At 39.5% G+C, this 24795-nt stretch overlaps 1 protein-coding gene across 1 annotated transcript in view; it reads right to left on the reverse strand.

Annotated features, from left to right (window-relative positions):
• Window positions 1-8578: 8578 nt before the first annotated feature.
• Window positions 8579-24795, reverse strand: part of HPSE (heparanase) — a 34361-nt gene continuing 18144 nt past the window's right edge. The window contains exons 5-12 of the mRNA XM_081149380.1: window positions 23423-23591; window positions 23053-23100; window positions 21915-22008; window positions 21377-21483; window positions 20140-20254; window positions 16674-16792; window positions 15417-15563; window positions 8579-10225 (exon numbers count right to left, since the gene is read on the reverse strand). Coding sequence (XP_081005506.1) covers window positions 10066-10225; window positions 15417-15563; window positions 16674-16792; window positions 20140-20254; window positions 21377-21483; window positions 21915-22008; window positions 23053-23100; window positions 23423-23591 — 959 coding nt within the window. The 3' untranslated portion in view covers window positions 8579-10065. The remainder of the gene's footprint in view (window positions 10226-15416; window positions 15564-16673; window positions 16793-20139; window positions 20255-21376; window positions 21484-21914; window positions 22009-23052; window positions 23101-23422; window positions 23592-24795) is intronic.

Raw genomic sequence — 24795 nt, forward strand, 5'->3', positions numbered from 1 at the left:
CCAGCCGGACCTCGCCGGTGGGGCTCCCGGACCTCGCCGGTGGGGCTCCTTCTCCGGTGTGACCGGTCAGCAGGGTGTTCTAAGCACAGCCGACTCTCGGACGCCGTGCGCCGGGCACCGCTGCAGGCGCTCTGCACGCGTATTTCATTTCACCGCTTACTGAGTGACCATGGGCAAGTCGCTCGTCTGGATTTTAGTATTCTAGGGAATTAGGTTAGTCTTTAAGCTCCTTTCCTTAAAACCCGAACAGGGATGGATGCTGTGGTATCTTGAGTCCCCAGTGGTGTTGGCGAGGGCTCAGTCCCTGATAATTCTAGGAAACTGGCACACAACTTGCTAACCAGTTGCAGACAGAGGGACCAAGGCACTGGGAAATTGTGTTATACAGGGTGGGCAAAAGTAGATTTACAGTTGTATGTGAAACGCAGAGTTTGTTCTTGTAATATTATTTATTAATTATTGTATTATTTTCCACATGAACAACTGTAAACCCACTTTTGCCCCACTCTGTATATTGGTAAAGGAAAATAACACACTTCTTCCTCTATGTGTTTTCTCTACTTTTAATATTCCACTACAACACTGCTCCACTTCTGACACCAGACATGTGGGTTTTCCACATATGAAGCAATTGTGACACCACCTGGGTGGCCTATGATTTAACTCAGTTCTGGCACTACCTGGACATAGCAGCAGATCCCACAGAATAAGGGCTCGGTTCCACAAGACTGCCCCTCCGAGCACTGCAGAAGCAGGTGGAAAGTCCAAGTTGTTGGCTGTGCTTCTGACTTATCAGCTGTATCTGGGAGGAGCCCAAGATCTCTTTCTGAGGTTTGATTAATTTGCTGGAGTGGATCAGGGAACTAAGGAAACATTTTGCTTACTAGATTACCAGTTTATCATAAAAGGACCTAACTCAGGAATAGCCAGATGAAAGAGATACATAGGGCAAGGTATGTGGGAAAGGGCACAGAACTTCCATGCCCTCTCTAGGCATAAGCCATGTGTTCACCAACCCTGAAGTTCTCTGAACACCATCCTTCTGGGGTTCTATGGAGGCTTCATTATAGGCATGACTGATTAAATCACTGACCATTGGTGATTGAACTCAATCTCTAGTCCTTCTTCCTTTCCTGAAAGTCGGGGGGGTGGGGGTGGGGGTGAAAGTTCCAACCCTCTAATAACATTGTTGGTTCCTCTGGCAACCAGCTCCCATCCTTTAGGACTTTCCAAAAGTCCCCTCAAAAGGGGCTCCTTATGGCCCTGGCTGGCATGGCTCAGTAGTTAGAGCATCGACCTTCGGATCAAAGGGTCAAGGGTTCGATTCCCATCAAGGGCACATGCCTGACTTGTGGGTTCACTCCTGGCCCCTAGCCAGGGTGTGTTTGGGAGGCAACCAATCAATGTGTCTCTCTCACATTGATGTTTCTCCTTCCCTCCTTCTCTCTGAAAAGCAATGGAAAAAAAGTATTCTCAGGTGAGGATTAAATATATATATATATATATATATTTTTTTTTTTTTAAATGGAAAAATATCCTCCTGTGAGGATTACCAAAAAAAAAAAAAGATGACAAAAAAAACTACTCTAATCACTCAGGAATGCCAGGGGTTTTAGGAACTTTGTGCCATGAACAGGAGACAAAGACCAAATATATTCCTTATACCACGATATTATATATTATATAAATATATATACAATATGTACGTTGAAGTCAGTAGAGGACTTAAAGGTATAGAAATTCTAGTCTAACAGAAACCCTACCTACATAAACTCTCTTCCACCTGCCTTCCTTAAAATAACTGACAAACAGGTAAATATTTGCAATCAGGCTACTAGATTTAGCTTAGAATATTTCTTAAGCCCATTTAAAAGATGGGCTCCAAGGAGGAGATAGCGCAGTTGCATCCTGAAGGTTATTTGTTTCAACTGGCTATGCAGTTTTAGTCTTTCAGAAGTCTAAAACAGATGAGCTTACTTTTAAGGAAAAATAACTGGAGGGCATAGATGAGGAGTAATCCAGAGACTGCTAGTCTTCTACAGCCACAATAAATAGACCGGTGTCAGATAAACATTTAAATTAATGACTTGGAAGCCTACTTCTGTGGATGGGGAAAGTTCTAAAATGATAGCCCTTGATGATCCATAATCTGGAGTAGACTTTTCCTACCTACCCTCCCCATTATAAAAGTTTGCTGGATGGGATATGCTGCAGAGGGACAAGAGTTCTTGCAATCCTGTCCTATTGGAAGATAATGGAGTGCTTCAGAGGCTGCACTGGCCCTGGGATAATAGAACTCTTTGAGAATCTGGGTCTCCATAGGGTGTCTCGTGTGGTTGAAGCATAGGTAAGATATTTAGGCCAAGGGCCTGTATTCCTGGAGGGGCCTCCTGACCATCTCGTCATCTTCACCCATGTGTTTTGTTCAGTTAATTAAACAAGGAGGCTTATTAGGCTGTGGCTCTAATGCCGTGGCAGCCTACATAAGCAGACCAAAATCTACACCTGTAAATGCCTCAAAGTTATGAAATCAGAACACTAAGGACAACCAATTACAAATAGCCAACTAGGCTTTAAGCTATAGCCAATCAAATAATTTCCTTTCTCTGCTTCTGTGCTTTCTCTATCTAAGTTGTTCCCCTAGCTCTTGTCAGCAGAGCACTCCTAACCACTTCCGGTTTCACACGGCCCCATTCAAGTGGATACATGCTTAAATAAACTCTTAGAAGAATTTTACATGCCTCGGTTTATCTTTTAACAGTTTCATGTCTTTTTCATTTAGATTCTCCAACTCAACAAAGACATCTCAAACTTCAACTCAACGAAGACATTGCTTTGACCTTTGGAAAATATGTATGTGGTGTGATTCTTAATTATACTTCTTGGGAGCCTCTCAGATGTGTTTTTCTATAGATTTGGGGGGAAAGATTTCACCTTTGAGGGAAAGAGTCCATCTTTTTCTTTCCTTTTCATCATTTTTAGGATATGTAAATTTGGAGTAAGAATGCTAATGTTGTCTTGTCTTTGATGAAAAGAACTCAGGGAGATAGAGAAAACTGGAACTTCCAGAGTGGCCCTGTAGCTTGATGTAGAAGTGCTAGACCCAGAGTTGGTTCTGCAATTGTTACATGAATGGAAGTTCCCTTATCTGGAACTAGGCCTCTAGCTTCCTTGGTCAGCTCATTACTTGAGAGCAATGATTAGTCTTGTCATCAGAGTGTTTTTGTGTGTATATTTTATAGGAGAAAGAGCCTTGGGGCTGAATTTTGGAGGAGCTGGGGATAAAGGTGAAAGATGAGTTTCTGAGTTTGCTATTTTGTTTAACCACTCACCTTCACTGAAACTTACATGACAGAGCAGCATCTTCCCATTAGCACTGCCATGGCATTTGGAATTGTAGACATAGTCCTTCAACTATAGAAGATGTTTTACTCTCCTGAAACACTGATAGAACTGTGTTTTATCCCTTTTATGGGTTTTAAATAATTTCCCTTTGTATTATACTAATTTATGTTTTTCTCATTTTGATTGTAAACTCCTTAAAGTCAGAGACTATAAGTAATTTAACAAAATATTTATTGAATTCTTGCTTAATGAAAGTACTGTGCTTAGCATAGGGCATATCAAGGAGAAAAGGCCCTGTTATCATCATGGTCCCTGACTTACGATGGTTCAACCTAAACAATTTTCCGACACTATTGCCAAGGCACTGTATGCTCTTGGGGAAGCCACTCAACTGCTGTAAACTCTTCCAAAAAAGAGACTAGATTATCTCTAAAAAGACCTATAAGGCTCCAATTCCTCACCCTGAATCGTGAGTCCCTGGGGGGAGGGACTCTGCATTTAAAAAAGTTACTGAGATCCAAGATGGCAGGGGACTGAGTGGAAGCTACACTGACACTCTCCCCGGACCAATATGGATTTACAACTAAAACATAGAAAAACCATCCTGAAAATCAACTGAAGACAAGCTGGAGAGCACCCTCAAAACCAAGGAGGAAAAGTGGAGATCACACAGGGGCTGGTAGGAAATGCGGACATGAGAGGGCTGGCTGGGCTCCCACAGGTAGCAGCTGAAGGCCCAGAGGGAGATCTCAGCTGTGGAGGGTCCCATTGAGGACTCTCAGGTCTAAATCCCAGGCTGAGCTCCCCAGCCCAGAGCACCAGCACCGAGAAAGGTGCCCACATAACATCTGGCTGTGAAAAGCAGCCAGGTTTCTGTCTACCAGGGAGAGGCGGCTGGAACTGCAGGCCCCTCTTAAAGAGCCAACACACAAAGTTTCCAGTGTAGCCACTCACTTTGGACTCTGGCAGAGGGGGCGCGGAGTGGACTGGAGCTGTGTGGGGCGAGTCTGGGGTTGTGGGCTCTGGAGAGTGAGATCAGGGGACCCCCACTGGATTCCTGTGTGGAGTCATTCCCCCAGACTGTGGGGGACATCTTTCTCAGGTGGCCAATTTTCTACTTTTGCCTGAGGGAGGAAGCAATTGCCCTGCTGGAAAGCCTCTTTCCCTGCCCAGAGGAGTTTCTACAGCCTGAGGCTTGTTAAGAGACTGATAACAACCAGCTACCCCACCCTGTGGAGCTTCTACAGCCTGAGGCTCATTAAGGGAATCAGATTAATCAATCTGCAGGCAGAGGCAGACCTCAGGGTGCTCTGAGTCTTTGCCTGATCTGCTTCGAACTCGGGCTTTAGAAAAGCAGACTTTGGTGTGTGCATCTTGGTCCTGTCCAAATGCACCCAGCCCCAGGAGAGGAGACCTGAAGCCTAGGGTTGTTGACAGCTCCAAACAGGGTACTCGGGGCCAGTCACAAACTATGTCTGACATTGGCCTCTACCAGAGACCCTCCAAAAAGACTGAGAGTCCTAGCAGATCTACCTAATACTTAGAAACAAACCCAAAAAAGTAGTCAAAATGGGGAGACCAAAAAACAAGCCCCAAAAGAAAGAACAAGAGAAGCCTCCAGAAAAAGAGCTAAATTAAATGGATATAAGCAATCTCTCAGATACTGAGTTCAGAATACTGATTATAAGGATGCTCCACAGCATGAAAAAATATATGGAAACTATGAAAAATGACCAGTCAGAAATGAAGAATGACATAGCAGAAATAAAGAATACATTGGAAGGAATAAACAGCAGACTAGAGGAAGCTGAGGATTGGATCAGTGAATTAGAAGAGAGGGTAGAAAAAAATCAATCAGAGACCCAAAAGCAAAAAACAATTAAAAAACAGGACAGTCTAAGGGCTCTGTGGGACACCATGAAACATAACAATATTCATATTATAGGAGTGCCAGAGGCGGTCAAAAGTAAGCAGGAGTTAGAGAACCTGTTTGAAGAAATAACAGCAGAAAACTTCCCTAACCTGGTCAAGGAAAAAGTGATGCAAGTTCATGAGGCACAGAGAGTCCCAAGCAAGAAGAATCCAAAGAGGCCCAACCCAGACACATCATAATTAAAATGCCAAGAATTCAAGACGAAGAGAGAATCTTAAAGGAAGCAAGAGAAAAGTAATCTGTTACCTACAAAGGAGCCCCCATAAGGCTGTCATCTGACTTCTCATCAGAAACTCTACAGGCCAGAAGGGAATGGCATGAAGTATTGAAGGAAATGCAAAACAAGGATCTGAAACCAAGACGACCCTATCCAGCAAGATTATCAATCAAGATAGGTGGTGAAATAAAGAGCTCCCCAGACCAAAAAAAGGCTAAAGGAGTTATCATTACAAAACCAGCATTACAGGAAATGTTAAAGGAACTGCTGTAGTAAGAAGTAGAAATAAAGAGAAACATAGGCATAAAGAAATAAACTGGCAATAGGTAAGTATCTTTCAATAATAACCTTAAATGTAAATGTATTAAATGCCCCAATAGAAAGATATAGGGTGGCTGAATGGATAAGAAAACATGACCAAATACATACTGTCTACAAGAGACCCACACAGGATGAGAGTGAAGGGATGGAAAAAATTTTTCCATACAAATGGAAATGAAAAAAAGGCTGGGGTAGCAATACTCATATCAGACAAAATAGACTTCAAAATGAAGACCATAACGAGAGACAAGAAAGGTCACTACGTAATACTAAAGGGATCAATCCAACAAGAGGCTATAACCCTGATAAACATATACGCACCCAACATAGGAGAGCCTAAAATTATAAAAAAACTTCTAGAGGACTTTAAGGGAGAGATCGACAGCAAGACAGTCATACTAGGGGACTTTAACACCCCACTGACTTCACTGGATAGGTCTTCCAGACAAAAAATCAACAAGGAAACAGTGACCCCAAATGACACACTAGATCAGATGGATTTAATTGACATTTACAGAACATTCCACCCCAAAGCTGCAGAATATACATTCTTCTCAAGGGCACATGGTACATTCTCAAAGATAGACCACATGTTAGGACACAAAACAAGTCTCTACAAGTTCAAGAAGACTGAAATCATATCAAGATCTTCTTGGACCACAGTGGCATGATATTAGAAATCAACCACAATAACACTCAAAAACATTCAAACACATGGAGGCTAAAAAACGTTTTTAAACAATGAATGGGTTACCAAAGAGATCAAGGAAGAAATAAAAAACTTCCTGGAAACAAGTGAAAATGAACACACAACAACTCCAAATCTGTGGGACACAATGAAAGCAGTCCTGAGATAGAAGTTCATAGCACTACAAGCCTACCTCAAAAAACAAGAAAAACTTCTAATAGACTCTCTAACACTACAACTTAAAAACTTAGAACAACAAGAAAAGCCCAGAGTAAATAGAAGGAAAGAAATAATAAAGATCAGAGAAGAAGTAAGTGACATAGAGACTAAAAAAAAAAAAATACAAAAGATCAATGAAAGGAAGAGCTGGTTCTTTGAAAAGATAAACAAGATTGATGAACCTTTAGCCAGACTCATCAAGAAACAGAGAGAGAGGACCCAAATAAACAAAAGCAGAAATGAAAGAGGTGAAATAACAACTGACCCAACAGAACTACAAAGGATTGTAAGAAAATACTATAAACAACTATATGCCACCAAGCTGGACAATTCAATGCAAAATGATAGCAGGAATATTTTAAACTAAAACTAAATGGTAGTGGAATGAGTAGTTTCAACTGTAGATGTCTTTAGTGATCTTTTAGAAGTGTTATCAATGAAAATATATATATGTATATATACTATTGGCTTTTTCTGCAGAACTCTGCCAAAGTATTATTACTTAGTAGACAGTGCATAAATTGATTTATCCCATAAATATTTGTTTAATGATAAATCAATCAAAATATTCCATTCCAGCCCTGGCCAGTGTGGCTCAGTTGGTTGAGTGTCATCCCATGTACCAGGAGGTTGCAGACTTGATTCCCAGTCAGGGCACATGCCTGGGTTTCGGGCTCAATCCCCAGCAGGGGGTGTGCAGGAGGCAGCCGATCAGTGACTCTCTCTCATCATTGATGTTTCTGTCTCTCCCTCTCCCAAGGATATTTTTTTCCATTGCTTTTCAGAGAGAGAGGGTGAGAGAGAGAGATATATCGATGTGAGAGAGACACATTGACTGGTTGCCTCCCACATGTGACTGGGGCCAGGGCTGAGCCAGCAATTGAGGTACATGCTCTTAACTGAAATCGAACCTGAGACCCTTCAGTCGGAGAGCTGATGGTCTAACCACTGAGCCAAACTGGCTAGGGCACTAGTGATAATTTTAAAGACTTTTTAAAGGTTGCAGACAATATCTTTTCAGGTTTGAAACATCATTAAACTTCTCCGTATATTCAAAATCAAAATACCTAAGCTAGTTTCAACTTTGAATGCTCTTTTCTGTCATTAAGGAAACATCTGAGTGGCTACTATGTGCCAGAAAATATGCTAAGCATAGAGAATACAAAGAGGATTAAGATGTTGTACCTCTTTCTTATGAACTTAAAGTTAGAAAGATACATAGGGATACGATTGAGACTCATCGTGTCATAATAATGTCCAAACTGTTGTAGGAGCAAAGAAATATGACTAAAGCTACTTGAATTCAATAGGGGAGGTATTAAAACTGATGTTTGAGCTGGGTCTTAATAAACGTGCAAGTTTGCCACACAGGGAGGAGTGTTGGAATAGTCCAGGTGGGGAGCAGAAGGAGCAGCACCCAAGGTATAGGAGCAAAAGGTCAGAGGCTGTATGTTCAGATTTCTAAACCAGTGTGTGGGCGGAGAACAGAATTTGTGGGAGAATGACAAGAGTTGAGGCTGAAGAAATAGGTAGGTACCATGCTGTGGAGGACCTTGTGTGCCTATAAGAAATGGGGAACCATTTAAGAATTTTAACCAAAGTCAGGGAGAACAGTTAGGAGATGATGATGATGATGATACAAGTGAAAAATTAGGCCTTGACTTTATTAAGTGGCAGAGGGGACAGGGAAAAGAAAAACAGATTTGACCATGACTGAATCTGCATGATGAGGGAGGAAATTGTGCCTGATCTCTTCCCGTCAAGGTCAACTCTTTCAGTGTTAGGGGGACTGAAAGGATCAATGAAGATAGGAAGTGTAAACAACTCGGTGGAGAAAAATACGGCTTCCAAATGTATGGATCTGTAGGCTTAAGCTTTATTAATATAATTATGCAATACTGAGATTATAAAAATTGCTTTATTTCAACTGTGAAAATATAAAAACCTCATATATAAAAAATTTTAGGGTATTTAAGCATCCAAATTTAAGTTCCGGCTTTAGCTCCTCATAAATGTAATTAAATTTAATTGAGGTAATATTTATTCATAGTTGGCATAAGCATGAAGATGATTATATTTATATTCTTAATTATAATTAAGATACAGGAGAAAATAATACATCCTGTCACTGATAAAAGCACAGAACGGTAGTGGTCAGTGCCATGTACTTCCCAACACCCACTACATTCCAAAAGGTTACTAACAGACAACTGCAGGAATCTCAGTGATGTTGGCAGTGACCGGGAAGAATGGCCTTGCGATCCACTCCTGACCAATAATAAGACATGAGGAGAAACAAGGAGAGGTTTGCTGGGAGAACCTCTGTGACACGGGTTCTGCAAGCCTTTGAAGGAGACACAGAAAAACTGCTCATCTTCTTTCTCTGGATCCTGCCAGGTCTCCACGGGCCCATGGAATAGCTACAACCATCATGCCACCAGCCTGAGAATGAAGCCAATACTAAAGGCAGCAGAGCAGAGATGGAAAGAGCCTGGGTCCTTACTGAGCTGTGGAGCCCTCCCTGTTTGCACTTCTTGTAACTTGGGATTATAAATGTCCTTATTAAGCCATTGGAATCAGGATTTTCTGTTACTTGCAGCCAAAAGCTCCCCAACTAAAGCAAGAACTAAAGGTGGAACAAAGGTAAACACTGACAGATGGTTATAATGTATTGAACTAAATTTTCTCCTCCTGGTAAATCAATTTCCCTTATAGTTATTTTTTATTTTGTTTGAATTTTACATAATCTCTCTGTCAAAATGATTGTCATTAATCATTTCTTATACTATCCACCATCTGCCCTCTCACATAGTATTGCTGACAAAGACAAAGAATAAAGAAAAGCAGCAGCAACTGAACCTCGCTCTGCGTTAAGGTGCATAGAGATGGACTCTCTTTTATGGGCAGTTGGAAGGTTATGGCTGTAAACTCTTTCTGATGGGAGCCCATGGAGACAGCGTACGCAGGAAAGACTGACAATCTTCTAACAACTGTTTTTGAAAATAAAAACAACTAAGCACTTTCTTAGAACTAATAATATGTCCTTTCCTTACTTGCCTCCTGGCTGTACTGGAAGCATTCATATACATTTTTAATAACCTTAAATAAAAATGTGAAATGCAAAGTACAAGAACAGTGTTTGGCACAAGGTATTAGTACTAGCAGTGGTTTACGTAAAGGGAAAAATACTGTGTTAAGTCTAGCCTGAGGGTGTCCCGTGTCGCTAAAGCTCCCACTGGTTGGTTTGTAATGTATCTGCTCGCTTTCCTTTAGCTTGAGTTTTGCTTTCTTCTCAATACACTTGAAAAATTCAATCTCAAGGCTAGTGGATGCCATTCATTTTCAGAGGCAAGCAGCAGCCCTGGCATTTCTTATCACAAAAAACCCGTATGAGAAAGCCGGCAAGCTTAACGGACTCCCCGGGCTGAGAGGTTTTTCTGTCAAAGCTGGTAGGGTTTGGTCATCCACCATCTTCAGAGCTTTATCATTGAGCTGGACAGATCTGCAAAGTGGAAAGATAAGTCTCAGTTAGCCAAGGGGTGTGTGCTCCACCTGCTCTACAAAAGTCGTGAGATCTTCTAAAGACCAAAACAAATTTTTTTTGTGATAGTCTATATTACATAATTTGTATTTTAATACTCTTTCAGTTAGGTATTTGACCAAGATGATCTTCAAGCTACAGTGGTATAATTGAGTAGTCATAACAGTGACCATACGGCCTACAGAGCCTGAAATATTTACTGTGTGGCCCTTTACAGAAAATGGAACACAGATCATCTATATTAGGCCATATAATGGAAGTATAAAAAGGATACACATGACATAACTTCTGGGTTTGTGGAAATTTTATTTGATGGAAAACATTTTTATATAGAGCAAAGAGATATATTGAATGGAATGTAAATGACATAAATTTAACATAAAAAAATGACAGTCAATAAAATTTCCCACTGGTAACTATGCCTATAACCTTCTAACTCCCTTCTCCTCAGGAGGTATGCATTCATTGTTTTAAGCTGTGAAGATATTTTGGTAGAATGTATACTTGCTGGGGTAAAACAAAATGATTTTGTTTGGCTAAACCAGAGTCCAAAAAAATTATGGTTTCTTTGCATTTCACTGTGGAATTCAAATTCAAAACTGAGTCAAAAACTGGAAAAAATTGTTAAGCACAAATGTTATTTCTTATGCATATTATTATTTAAATCAAATGAATACATGTTCACGGTAACAAATCCAATATAAACAAGAGGTTATGAAGGAAGCTGTAGTCTGTTTTTAGTTCTACTAATAATTACTAAACGATGCTTGTATCTCTATTATCTTTTTCTCAAATGCTTTTTATATAATGAAAAAAGCACTTTATTATTGTTGAAAATATAAAAGATTAGTTAATGGCAGAGTTATATGTATGTCATATATGTAATACATGTAATGTATGCAGAACACTTAAAAGAGTGCATTGCATGTAGTAAGCGCTGTAAAAGTATTATCATCATCATTATTCAGAAATAAATATAACAAAAGTAACCTGTTAAATCATCCTAACTATTGTTAGTATCTTGATGTATATTCCTTCATCTCTTTTTTGTGCATGTATAATACATATTTTCATTTAAACAAAATGAGTATATTGTACACAGTCTCTTAAAACTTTACTCTTCCAAAGAGGACATACAGATGGCCAGTAGACATATGGAAAGATGCTCAATGTCATAATCATCAGAGGAATGCAAATTAAAACCACAAAGAGATACCACCTCACTCCTATCAGAATGGCTCCCATCAATAAGTCAGCAAACATGTGTTGGCAAGGATGTGGGGAAAAGGGAACCCTTGTGTACTGTTGGTGGGGATGCAGATTAGTGCAGCCACTGTGGAAAACAGTATGAAAGGTCCTCAAAAAATTAAAAATGGAACTGTCTTATCACCCAGTGATTCCACTTCTGGGTATATACCCAAAGAAGCCCAAAACACTAATTCGAAAGAATCTATGCACCCCTCTGTACACTGCAGTGTTATTTACAATAGCCAAGATACGGAAGCAACACAAGTGCCCACTGATAGACAAGTGGATAAAAAAATAGTGGTACAGATATACAATGGACTATTACTTGGCCATAAAAAATGAAATCTTACCATTTGCAACAGCATGGATGAACCTAGAGGGTGATATGCTCAGTGAAGTAAGTCAGACAGAGAAAGACAAATACCATATGATTTCACTTATATGTGGAACCTAAAGAACAAAATAAATGGACAAACAAAATAGAAACAGACTTGTAGATACAGAGAACAGATGGCTGGTTGCCAGAGAGGAGGGTTATCGAGGGACTGGGCGGAAAAGGTGAAGGAATTTAGAAGTACAAATTGGTAGTTACAAAACAGTCACAGGGATGTGAAGTGCAGCACAGGGAACATAGTCACTAATATTGTAATAACTATGTGGGGTGCCATGGGGGTACTGGAATTATTAGGGGAACTCTTTGTAAAGTATATGGTTATCTAACCACTATGTTGTACACCTGAAACTGATACAAAATAATACTGAATGTAAACTGTCATTGACAAAAATTGAATGAAGAAATAATTTTAAAAAATAAAAACAACACTTGTTTCTTTTCCCCTGAACACATCTTAACATCTGTTGACACCATTAAACATTCACCTGCTACATCATTTTAAAGGCTGCACAGGATTCCACTGTGTGAGAACGCTAGTTTATTTACTTAATCATCTAACGTTAGACATTTGGTGGTTTTCAATTTAGTATTATTATGAAGATTTCCTTTTAAAAGATCTCTCACCCTCTATCTGCACTGTGAATCAGCAGGAAAACCATGTTCCATTTCACCTTGGTTAGAGACCCAAGGCGGGGCTCGGTGCCTTGAGACATGTCAGTAAGGAGCTCACTACTGTGGTGGAGGCTGAGGAGCCTGCACTGTGGTTGTGCTTGGTACACATGCACTGGGGTTTGTTTTCACGCCTCTATGACATCAGTTTTTCAGTGGGCTCTGGGAAGAAATGCTATGACCACTATCAGGAAACCACAAACAAAAATAGGTCTTGAAAACATCTCTACGTGACAGTAAGATCTGTTCTGCACGACCTTGAGGACCATTTACAAGGGTACACCAAAATGTTTCAGAAATACTTCTGAATAGGAAACAGAGTTTAAAGATAACTCTCATCATTGTAAATTAATACTGCTATGGGTTAGGTGGATGAAACGGGCAAGATTCTAATTCCATTGGGCTAAACTGTTTAATCAGCTATAAATATAGCTAAAGGATACTATCAGTGTACGAGTGTAAGCTTAAAGCATGCTGATTATTTCCACATCAGGCTGGACAATGTGGGTAGGGTTTTATTTGAGAGCAGTATCTTGTTTCATATTTTAAAGTCAGTAACATGATGACAAAGAAATACAAGATATGTTTGTGAAGTTTCAGATGAAATAGAGCTGGAAGACAAATCAATTGTTCTTCGAATATTTGAGAGTTATTCTAGAGAAAATGAAATATTTGGCACTGCTCCAGACTAAGGGGAGCAAACTCAAATGCCCACAAGGGCCAAGGAAGTTATATATGCAAATGTAGTAGATAATGGGCCACATCTAATAGGGAGAACAAGCCCCGAGTGGCCAGAGTATCCGTTTTTAAATATTTTTTAGTAGTTTTCAATGGTTAAATGTTGACAATTAATTAAAAATGAAGAGTTAACAGAGTGCATGCGAACCTCCCCTACCAGGAAAAGAGAAAAAAAATCCTCTAAACCCCCTTGCCCACAGGCATGAGGTGTCATTTCCAACCTCTGCTCTAGAAAACAGAAGTAAGAGGAGCAGAAAAAAGGCACAAAGAGGCTCACTTTGTCCCCGCCAGAAAGGACAGTCACCAGGAGAGGCTGCGAGCTTCATCGGAGTAGGAATCAGACAGAGATGAATGGCCTTAGGTACAGGTCTAAGGTGGACTAAAATGGTCTCTTAAGACACTTCCAACTCCACAACTATTATTCAATTACTTTACAAAAGTGTTTCCCTTATCATAGCATCAGACACAAACATGCTAAAAAGAGCCACTTCAAAAAGTGTCAGAACCCAAAGAGAGAAAAGTATCTGTTACCCAAATATGCATTATTTACAACAGGAAAAAGAGGTTTAAAGAGTAGGAAAATGGGTAAGTAAGCCATGGTATTTTATAAAACATGCAACCCTTTAAAAATGTCTACAGGGTGGTGAACAAACAATACAATACACATACAGATGATGGATTATAGAATTGTACACCTGAAACCAATATACTTTCATTAACCACTGTCAGTCCAATAAATTCAATAAAATTTTTTTTAAATGTCTACAAAGGCTACGCATGGAAAGACACGGAAAACTTGTGGGTTCCTCCTCTCTTTTTCTCAGTAGAGGCTGTATGATTACAGTTGTAAAAAAGAGCATAGGGGGGAAAAATAAAGGAATGATACCCAGTGTTAATACTTATCTGTGGAGGATAGAACTTTCTTTTGTTTTTTTTTATTTTGCTTTGTTTTGTTTCTCCTGATTTTTCTTTTTTTAAATATATCTTTATTGATTTCAGAGAAAGGAAAGAAGGCGGAGAGAAAAAGATAGAAACATCAATGATGAGAGTCATTGACCAGCTGCCTCCCGCACGCCCCAACCTGGGGATCGAGCCCGCAACCCGGGCATGTGCCCTGACCGGGAATCGAACCCTGATCGCCTGGATCCTAGGTCGACGCTCAACCCCTGAGCGACGCCCAGCCAGGCGATAGGACTTTGGAGAAAGCATGCTTACTGTCCTTTAGGTTAGGATGCTAATTGTCACTGAAAACACCACTCATATAACATTTGCAAAGATGGAAGGAGATGGTGAGAATTGTGTAAACTCTTAATTTTTTATGCTCCAAAATGAGCATAACCATGATGAATAGAGCTCCTTCCAACACACACTGTACAGAACTCTAACAATGTTTGTGTGCTTAACTCTTCAAAATTCATAGTCATTCTTGCATATTTGGTTAAATATGGTCTTTTTTAATCCTCACCTGAGGATATGTTTTTATTGATTTTTAGAGAGGAAGGGGGGGGGGGAGAGAGAAACACTGATGTGAGAAGGAGACATCGATCAGCTGCCTCCCATACACGTCCTGATGGGGGATGGAACCCTCAACCTAGGTATGTGCCCTGACTGGGAATCGAACCCGCAACCTTTTCAGTGCACTGGATGATGCTCCAACCAACTGTGCCACCCAACCAGGGCAAATATGGTCTTTTGTAAGACATATTCAACGACAGGCTTTTCAAACCAAAATGTATTTAAACCAACTTCAAATAATCCACCTAAAAGGTACATTTCTGGCTTTTTTTCTTACTCTAAAAAAATTACTTTAATGCTGTTAGAGAATCATGCTCAGCTCACATAGTATAATAGTTCACAGCAACCTCCATGCCCTTAATAGCAACTATATATAGGTATGCTTTCTTTTTGTGACTGTGTTACCAAGAATTTTAAGTCTTTTTAGAGCAAATAATCTAAATGCACTGAGCGGATCTTGATACATTAAGTTGTTTTGAATCATCAAAACTTGAAATAGTTGACTTTTTTTCTCCCCATCAACACACTATTCTGATAAACACTGATACATTTGGTCAAAGTCTTAAATGAAAAAGAAAAACTACTCACTGGGAAAATAATCCAGCAGGTCCTGAAGGTTTTACAAGGTATCTGTCCACTTCTTTGTCAAATAAATAATGTGGTAACTGCAACTGCTTGGTGACGTTATGAAGGTTTAAGGCATACAGAGTTAAATCTCCTTCTTTATACCTTGGGCTAAAAGCAAATAGATTGACTCAATAAAAATATTTGTCTCATTTAAACAATTAAAAGCTTGATTACAAGTATCATTATGGATCCTAAGTATTAGTATTTATAATGATGATGGGCCCTCTTTTTACCCCCCTTTTATGATAATGTAAGACCATCAATGTGGCCCTATTTGAAAACCGATTATAAACAGTGCTCGTCACAGCACCATTTTCTGGCCTAGAGCGCGCTGAGATCTTCGCTGCTTTCCCAGGCTGCGTTACTAGGCAGCCAGTCTGCTTATTCATTTTCAAACATAGGAAGGTTAAATGGTAAAAGCTGAATTTTGGGGGTTCATGTATATTCAAATTATAAGCCATTTAAACAGGGGCTTTTTCTAGCCTTATGAAAAGAGTGGAGCAAACAAGAAAGTTAAATCTGTTGACACTTCTCAGAATCTATCCAAACTACTCCCCAACTTCTTCCTAGTGGGGCTCTCACTATCCAGAGTTCCCACTCACCAGAAATTGGAAATGCTGGGTGGCTATTTTAGCTAGAATTAGTATCTCAGTTATCATCCTATCAGGAAGGACAGACTGAAACTATGAAGAGAAAAATCTCTGAGATTTGGGGACAGGTTTTGCTACTAAGGCCAGAGTACTAAACTATAAAAATCTCTGTGGTCTCTCAGCCCAGAAATTGGGTTGAAACTTTTGAAAACAAGATTGCTATTGTTCTTTAATTCTTCTTCCTTATTAGATTGATCAGATATGATGCAAGGGGATAATTATATTCATAGAATTATTCACTCATATGAATTTATGTTTATATTCACTCATCATCATTCAATAAAGCAACTGTTCATATACAAATACATTTGTACTTTATTCAAATTTAGGGTCTATCTCTATTATGGATTTTGACAAAGTCACTGAAAAAGTCAACTGCTAATATTTAAGCTATTTTTGTTGTTGTGTTTTAGTTAGACTCTGGCACCGTATCACCATGAATAGGGAAACAACAATGACGCAGCTTAGGTCGCTCAGGACAGACAGAGGACAGCAGTGCGGCCGGGCAGAAGTCACGTGCTGACGAACTGAAGCCCGCTGGTCCGCGCAGAGCGCGCTGCGTACTTACTGGCGGCCGTTGGTGCAATGAAGGTACACGCGAAGCTGGCCTCTGGCTGGACCCTCCACACTTGCCTTTAACACGCTGGTGCCCACTAGTTTCTTGAACAGAAGAGAGAGCCAATAATCCTAGTTGTGGTGGTTGGGGAGAGGAGGGACGAAAATAGGTCTTTACTTAGTTCTTTAACGAAAACTGTGTCAAGCAAGTAGTTTTCCTTCAAAGACTGGGACTGTTATTCTAGAGGTAATTAAATAGGGTTCATGTTTTGGTTCGTGTTACCCAAATCTAAGAGCAATATCTTGTTTGCTGCTTTTTATCATTAGAGGATGATGCTTCCACAATTCAGGGGGCCATACCTGCCAGGAGATGTAGCTCAAGACTGCGATGCATGACTCAGAGACAGCTTAAATATTCTCTGCTGTCTATCATCCAAGAATGGAAAGCAAAGCTCAAAGCAGAACTTTTAGGCGCGCGCACACACACACACACACACACACACACACACACAGACAAGTTTTTAAAATAAAATTTCTGTTTAACAGATTAAAATATTTTCTTTAAAACCTTATAACCTCCCAATAAAATAATGGATTAGGCAACGATCATCACTAGCTATCAAGGTCAAAAAAGGGAAGACAACCAGACATTATGTGTCTGATGATAAAAGCACACATCACCACCTATGAAGAATTCTTGCAAAACAAAAAAACTTGAGTAAGCTCAAGCCTCTAGCTCTAACTACCAGTTTAGAGGAAATATAGGGGACAGAGGAACATGCTAAATGAATAACTTTAGCAAAATCCAGAACGTGGGAAACACTATAGAACAAAGTACCTGCTTGCTTTTTTTTTTGTTAACCCTCACCTGAGGATACTTTTTCCATTGATTTTTAGAGAGAGTGGAAGGGGAAAGAGAAAAAGAGAGAGACCGATGCGAGAGAGACACATTGATTGGTTTCCTCCCACAGGCGCCCCGACCAGGGCCAGGTATCAAACCTACAACCCAGGCACGTGCCCTTGACTGGGAATTGAACCCATGGCCCTTTGGTTCTCGGGCCATGACTGGGAATTGAACCCACAGCCCTTTGGTTCTCCGGCCATGACTGGGAATCGAACCCACGGCCCTTTGGTTCTCGGGCCATGCTCTAACCACGGAGCCAAACCGGTCAGGTCAGGGCCTGCTTTCTTGAATTAATAAATTCTAGGGGACCAAAAAAAAAAAGGGATGGAAGGCGAACTTAAAAACTGATAGACTGATGAGCACCAAATGCTATATGTGAACCTTGTGGTTTGAATAGACTATTAAAAGATTTGCGACGATAAGAATGATGTGAAACAGTGAGTTAATATTTTTGTTTGTTAATCTTCACCTAAGGACATTTTTTCCATTGCTTTACAGAGGGACTAGAAGGGAGGTAGGGAGGGGGAGAGACAGAGAGAGAAACATCGATCTGAGAGACACATCAACCGGTTGCCTCCTGCACGTGCCCCGACTGGGGGAGGGCGCGAACCTGCAACCCAGGTACATGCGCTTGACTGGGAATCAAACCCACAGGCCTTCGGTGTATGGGTCGATGCTCTAACCACTAAGCACACTGGCCAGGGCTGACTTAATATTTGATGATCCTGAGGAATTACTGTTAATATTTTAAAGCATGATAATGATATTGTTATGTTTTTACAAGGAGATACATACTGAAATATTTATGGATAAAGTGATATATCTGAGATTTGCTTGAAAGTAATACAGTAGGTGGGAGGTGAGGAGTAGGTAGAATTATAGATTAAACAAGATTGGGGATTCACATGCTTTTCTCTCTACTTTGAAGTTTTCCATAATTATTGGTTTTTAAAAACCCACAGAAATATATACCTCAACCCTTCCTTCTTGAGCTGAGGGAAACTAGACTCATCAGGGCAGCTTTTGTTTCTCTGCTTAAATTCAAATTCAAATCTTCTCTTGAGACAAGAGTAGAATCAATGAAATGTTTCACAGGAGATAAAACTTTAGCATGGCTCAGTTCCTGGGAGGGTAGAAAGCATGCAGGCCTGGGGCAGGATTCGTATGGGACTCTTTAGAATAACACAGGACAACTGTGTGACCTTGAGTGACTTCATCTCAGTTAGAACTTCCTCATCTGAAAAATGGATCTAAGGCACTGGCCGAGCCATGTCCGGGATTGCTATACAAATAAAATAAGAAAACAGACATGCACAGTAGGTTTAAGGCCAATTCCCTTGTACCCTACTCATGGTAACACGGCACATTCATTCTTGCAAGTTTTGCTAGCTGTTTCTGTACCTTGAGGAAGAAGTATAGTTAGTGCATACAAAAGGGTTCTGAAGCCAAAAATTTATGCTTGGGCACTGAGAAGATTTAGATAACATACTAAATAACTGGCACTATTTACAATGAGTGACAGGATAAGCTGGCTAATTTCTATTTAACTATTTACCTTTCTTGCTCAAGGTCCATTTAAGAAAAGGCCAGCCATAGATTTTGGATATTTATCTAATGAAATTATGATGTCTGGTTTCACTCTATAGATGGCTCATAATATACTTGGGGAAGAGAGATTCTGTTTTGCGCAAGGTCATTTTCCTAAGAATATTCTAAAAGTTATGAACAGTGTGCTCCATGAGCTTGGATCACTCACTATAGATTAAAAGCAATTTTATTAAGAAATCTAGCTAAAAACCACAGAAGTATAGCTTATATTTTGGCATGTACTTTTTGCAACTTTCTTAGCTTTCCTACAATATTCAAATAATTCCTTTAGGAATTATTCTTAGAAAACAAAGATCCTCAAATGTCATTTTAGACAATAAAAATCATAGTCATACTTCTCAGGGAGATATCTATACTACTCAATTTTTAGACACATATAGATTCCAGGTGGCTTTTTAGATAGAAAGGCTACATTACTTAATTTAGAACCTGATGCAGATGGAGGTAGGGTGGAAATTACACTTTTTAAAAATTCATAAATACCTTGAAGATTATTAACAAAATAGCCAATTCTTAGGGTGAGATTTTTGAACAAATACATGATACTACCAGCTTATCTTAAAGTTAAATAAGTTAAAATTTTATGACATAAAAAGTTTTAAAGCTTTGGATACTGTAGATAATTTTAACTTTGATTTACTTTGTAAAAACATTTTTTGAACCAAGCTTTATATCTTGTAACACTGGAGCCATTAAATTTCAAATGACCCCTTTTTAAGAAATCCCATACCATGTCCAAAATGGTTTACATTAAAAACATTATTCCTGGGTCTCAATTTCTTCTCCTGAGACCCAAGAAAGTTAGAATGGATTATCTCTAAAGTTTCTTCCAGTTCACCTTTCCATGGTTAGGCTACTTATTGAGAGCACTGAATTTACTGGGAGGACTGACAGTTCATAGGAGGTTAATACAGGGGTCCTCAGTATAGTCTAAACTACTCATAGAAATAGAATAATGGTCACTTACAGGCAAAGGTTCGAAGTTTTCATCCACTAACTCGTAGTTCCCGGCTCCAAAAAACGCTTGCCTCATCACCACTTCTATGCCCATCCTGGCCGACAGGCCCAATTTATCCAGCCACCTGGAACAGAATGAGGTTTGGAACAGAGTGAGGTTTGGAAAACAAAATAATGTAATTCTAATTATAGATTATTCTAATGTATTCATTTATGTGGAATTGACAGGAAACCAGAAAAGTGGTGTGAATTGTAAATAAGTTGTTCAAATGAAAGGGAGATTATGCTTCCCTTCACAAGTTCTTATACTTCTGCATGATTACAAATCCTAGAGGACCATTAATATGCCACAGAAGTCCCCTTCAGGGTAAGACTTCATTTACAAAGCGGGGTAGACAAATTCCCAACCCCACAGACAAATTCCCACCCTACAGACTATTATCCCTTGTCCTTCAGGGTGCCTCCCCCCACCCCTGTGTAAGGTCTAAATACTACAAGGTTGCATGTAGTCAGTAGTAGCAAAGTGTGAAATAAGTAGAATCACACTGGAACTTTTATAGATACTCTTGCCCCTCATCTTTGGTTAATGGCAAAACAAACATCTCCATTCTTTTCTAGACTCACCATGCTCCCGTGAGCATAAGCGATCTGTACTTAATTCTAGGCTGAGAAGAATGTAGGTAAGAGGAAAGAGGAAGTCTCCATGTGAGGGGATGGAACTGTAGAGTAAGCGTGTTACTGGAGTTGTGAAAGGCAAGTTAACCAGTTATTTAGAGCAGTCAAGTTTGTGGTGGTTGGCATGTGAGGTGATTTAGTCAACCTTTACATTCACTGGTAGGCCCTCTGGTGTGACCGCATACTTGAGGCTCTGAACTTGTTGGGAATCTGTAATGGCTGTGTAGCATGCCCGACACATCCTTCACAGTCAGGGCTCTGACACACTACTTTACAATATATATTTTTTACAATGTAGTTCTTTAGAGGAGGAATCCCTGGCATAGTCACGGGCCATAATTAAGCAACAAAACTTCTAAAGCAATTCATTCATACAATGATTAATTTTTAATGTACTTTAAATATGTCCAACAAGCTTTAGTAAATCATTCTCTTGCAAAATCTGGCACAAATTTTGGAGGTCAGCCACAGAAACCATCTTTGACCAGGTTTTTATCTGATGAGCTATTTCAACAGAACGGAATAGGAACATGCTGCAATCTGGTCCCTGAGGCGAGTGCTACTTCACTCACATAAAACCAGCCGCAAAGGTGTTAGACAGCAAGGGTGCTCCACCTCCGTATGCAGAGCTTGTTTCTCCTAACCAAACCTTCTTGTGGGGCGTGGTCGTCTCAACAACCTATGGAACAGGAAAGTATCCATGGTAACTGCAAACAAGCTGACCAGTTATGGCACTGAAGATTAATGACATTCAAAACCCTGTATTCCCAGACCCATCTGTCCAATATCGTTACAAAATATGTTCACAGTCATTTAGGTCTTGGCCAATTTACTTTTATTGGAATACCAGGTGAAGAAGAAATGTAAATAATCTCATTCTTATAGCCTATGAAAGTTAATTCTACCAAAAGGCTATTAGAAGTATTTTTAATTTCTAATCAATGTACATGGATAAGGCCTGATGCTAAGGGAGACTGAAGGTGAAGAAGACTAGTGCCTACTCTCTAAAATTAGAAAACACGTAAATTTACATACCTATAGAACTTAGCACTAGCTAAACCACAGAATAAGGACTCTGGCTTTACATTAAAAAGAATAAAAGACTATTACCTGAAAAATTGTTTGCACAGGTAAAATAAAACTGTCCAACACATCAGGGTTTAGAAAATCTTCTTTGGTAGCAGTTCGTCCATTCAAGTAGTAGCTAAAATATTTAGAAAATATTCAGAAAAAAATAACAACCTTTACTCTCTGCTTTTAAGTTAATTGGCTGAACTTGCTCTTCTTAGTACCTCTTCCCACCTCCCTGTTATAAAAAAAGGAGGAAATTCTACTGAGGAGAGACATGATAGAAGGGGATTGGTTATTCTGTCTTGAGAAGACACAGTCCCCAGTGCAAACCCGGTACTTGTGGGTTGCTCGTTCTTTGCAAAGCATATTGGCTTTAGCTACTTATCTGTTCCATGAGTTAAAGGATAGTGTCCCTTGGTCTTATAGAAACCACCACATCATTTAAAATAAGTTTAAACTTTTGTGTTGTTAATATTAAAATTCTACTATAGTGCTATTTGAGACCATATGATTCTTACTTGAATTATAAAGTGAATTAGCAGTTAAATGGAAATTATTTTTTGAAAACTAAATAGTAAGTAAACCTAGCGGTACTTTCTTAGTGTTAAGAACAGTAGACATAGTGTTAGTAGATGAGTGAATAAAAAAGCTGTGGTACATTTATACAATGGAACACTACTGGGCCATAAAAAGGGGGGGGAGGAAATCTTACCCTTTGCAACAGCATGGATGGACCTGGAGAACATTATGCTAAGTGAAATAAGCCAGTCAGAGAAACACAAGTATTACATGATTTCACTCAGATGTGGAATCTGATGAACAAAATAAACTAACAAAATAGAAACAGACTCATAGATACAGAGAACAGACTGACAGCTATCAGACGGGAGCAGGGCTGGGTAAAAAAGGTGAAGAGCTTAAGCAAGAAAAATCCCTCATAGTCACAGACGACAGTATGATTCCCACAGGGAAAGGGGGTGGGGGAGGTAGAAGAGGGTAAAGGGGGGATAAATGGTGATGGAAGGAGGCTTGACTTGGGGTGGGGAACACAATATGATATACAGATGATGTGTTATAGAATGGATACCTGAAACCTATATATGTTTATCAACCAATATCACTCCAATAAATTCAATAAAAAAGAACAACAGAAAAAAAGAGCAGGAGACATACTTACTGATGCCATGTAACTGAATCAATCACTTCTCCCCCAGTCTTCAGGAAACTAGAAAAAAAAATCTATTATATCCATTATGTTATTACTAAATTCTTGTATACACTACACACACACACAATATATGCACAACAAATAGGCTGGTTACTACTTTAGGATCAGGCAAACACAAACTTCCTAACTCAGATACAAATTTTATCATTGATACCATTTGCCTCAAATCCTTGGTGTTCTGAGCCAGTCAATGTTTTCTCTATTGGTCAACCATCTAGCCAGGCAGAAAACTGTTTAGTAACAGGTGTACTATTGAAGATTCTACACCAGAGAGAAATATTATTTTTAAGAAAGTGATTCTGCTTCCTTGAGCTCTTACTTTCTCAGCAGCTTAACAGTCTTTTCTCGAGGATGACCAACATCAGGACCATAGAGTTTTGCATTTTTGAAAGCAGATTTTCCTAGAAGTTTATGCAACTTAATAAAATCTTCTCCTAACTGCAATCCATCGATGGAAATACCAGCCTTCTTCTGGAAACTGTTGGGTTCTGAAAGAGCAATTTTCAAAATACTTACTTATGTAGAAATTCCTTATTTAAAAGCAAACATAACAGCAACACATAAAAGCAACAAAGCATTTTTCAAATTACAAAAACTTGGACTCTAAAGTCAAGGAAAGTAAAACCTGCAGTTATAAAGATGTTGCAGAAAAACAAAATTTTGTATTTTATAACTGAAGTATGAAGAGGTATTAAAATAGTTTTAAATTAATAATGGGGATAGTAAACCAATCGATAGTTGAAAGATAGTTCATATCCAGTATTTAATAACTCAATTTGCTTTAAAAATAGATTACTTTGGGGGAAGACATTTCAAAACCAGTTTCTACAATGCAATTAAAAGAATTAAGACTGTTTACTCACAAATTATATATGCAATAAGCCTAGATGGGAGGGAGGCACAGACAGTGTCCAAACTATTTCTCAAACATACCTTCACCCTGGACGCCAGACCTTTTCTTTACAAACTTGGGCCCAAAGAAGAGGGAAACATAATGACCCCACTCTTTTCTCTCTCTCTGAAGAACAGAGGAGTTGGGGATGTGTAGGGTAGAAAAGTAGGGAAGGAGGGATGTATGGAGACAGGTAAGGATGGGTTCAGGTGACCTATTATTCAAATGGTTGCTGTGGTAAAGCTGTTCATCAACTAGCTAAGATACAGTTGCCTCCACCCTTCTATTCTGTTTTTCTTTTTGTGCTCCAAGTTGCCAGTTATCCTCAGCAATCCCATCAGAGAAAATCTGCTTTTAGACTTTACCATAACACACACCACTATAGGCATGTATCATTTCTTGGCTTGTTTTCTTTTGTTTGTTTTTGTTAATCCTCCCCCAGGGGGATATATATATATTCCTTACCTGAGGATATATTTTTTCCATTACTTTACAGAGAGAATGGAAGGGGGAGGGGAAAAGAGAGCGAGAGACATTGATCAGCAGACTCCTGCACGCAGGATTGAGCCTGCAACTGAGGCACGTGCCCTTGGCCGGAATCGAACCCGGGACCCTTCAGTGTGAGGGCCAACACTCTAACCACTGAGCCAAACTGGCTAGGGATTGGCTTGTTTCCTTGTTGGTCTGGCTCCTTACCTCTAGAATGGAAATCTCAAGAGAGCAGAGACCTTGTCCTGGAGCCAGACTGCCTGGGTTCAAATCCTAACTTCTCTAAGAATCCTCTAAGAGTTGCACAGCAT

This window comes from Miniopterus schreibersii (assembly GCF_964146895.1).
Source record: "Miniopterus schreibersii genome assembly, chromosome: 1".
Lineage (NCBI taxonomy): Eukaryota > Metazoa > Chordata > Mammalia > Chiroptera > Miniopteridae > Miniopterus > Miniopterus schreibersii.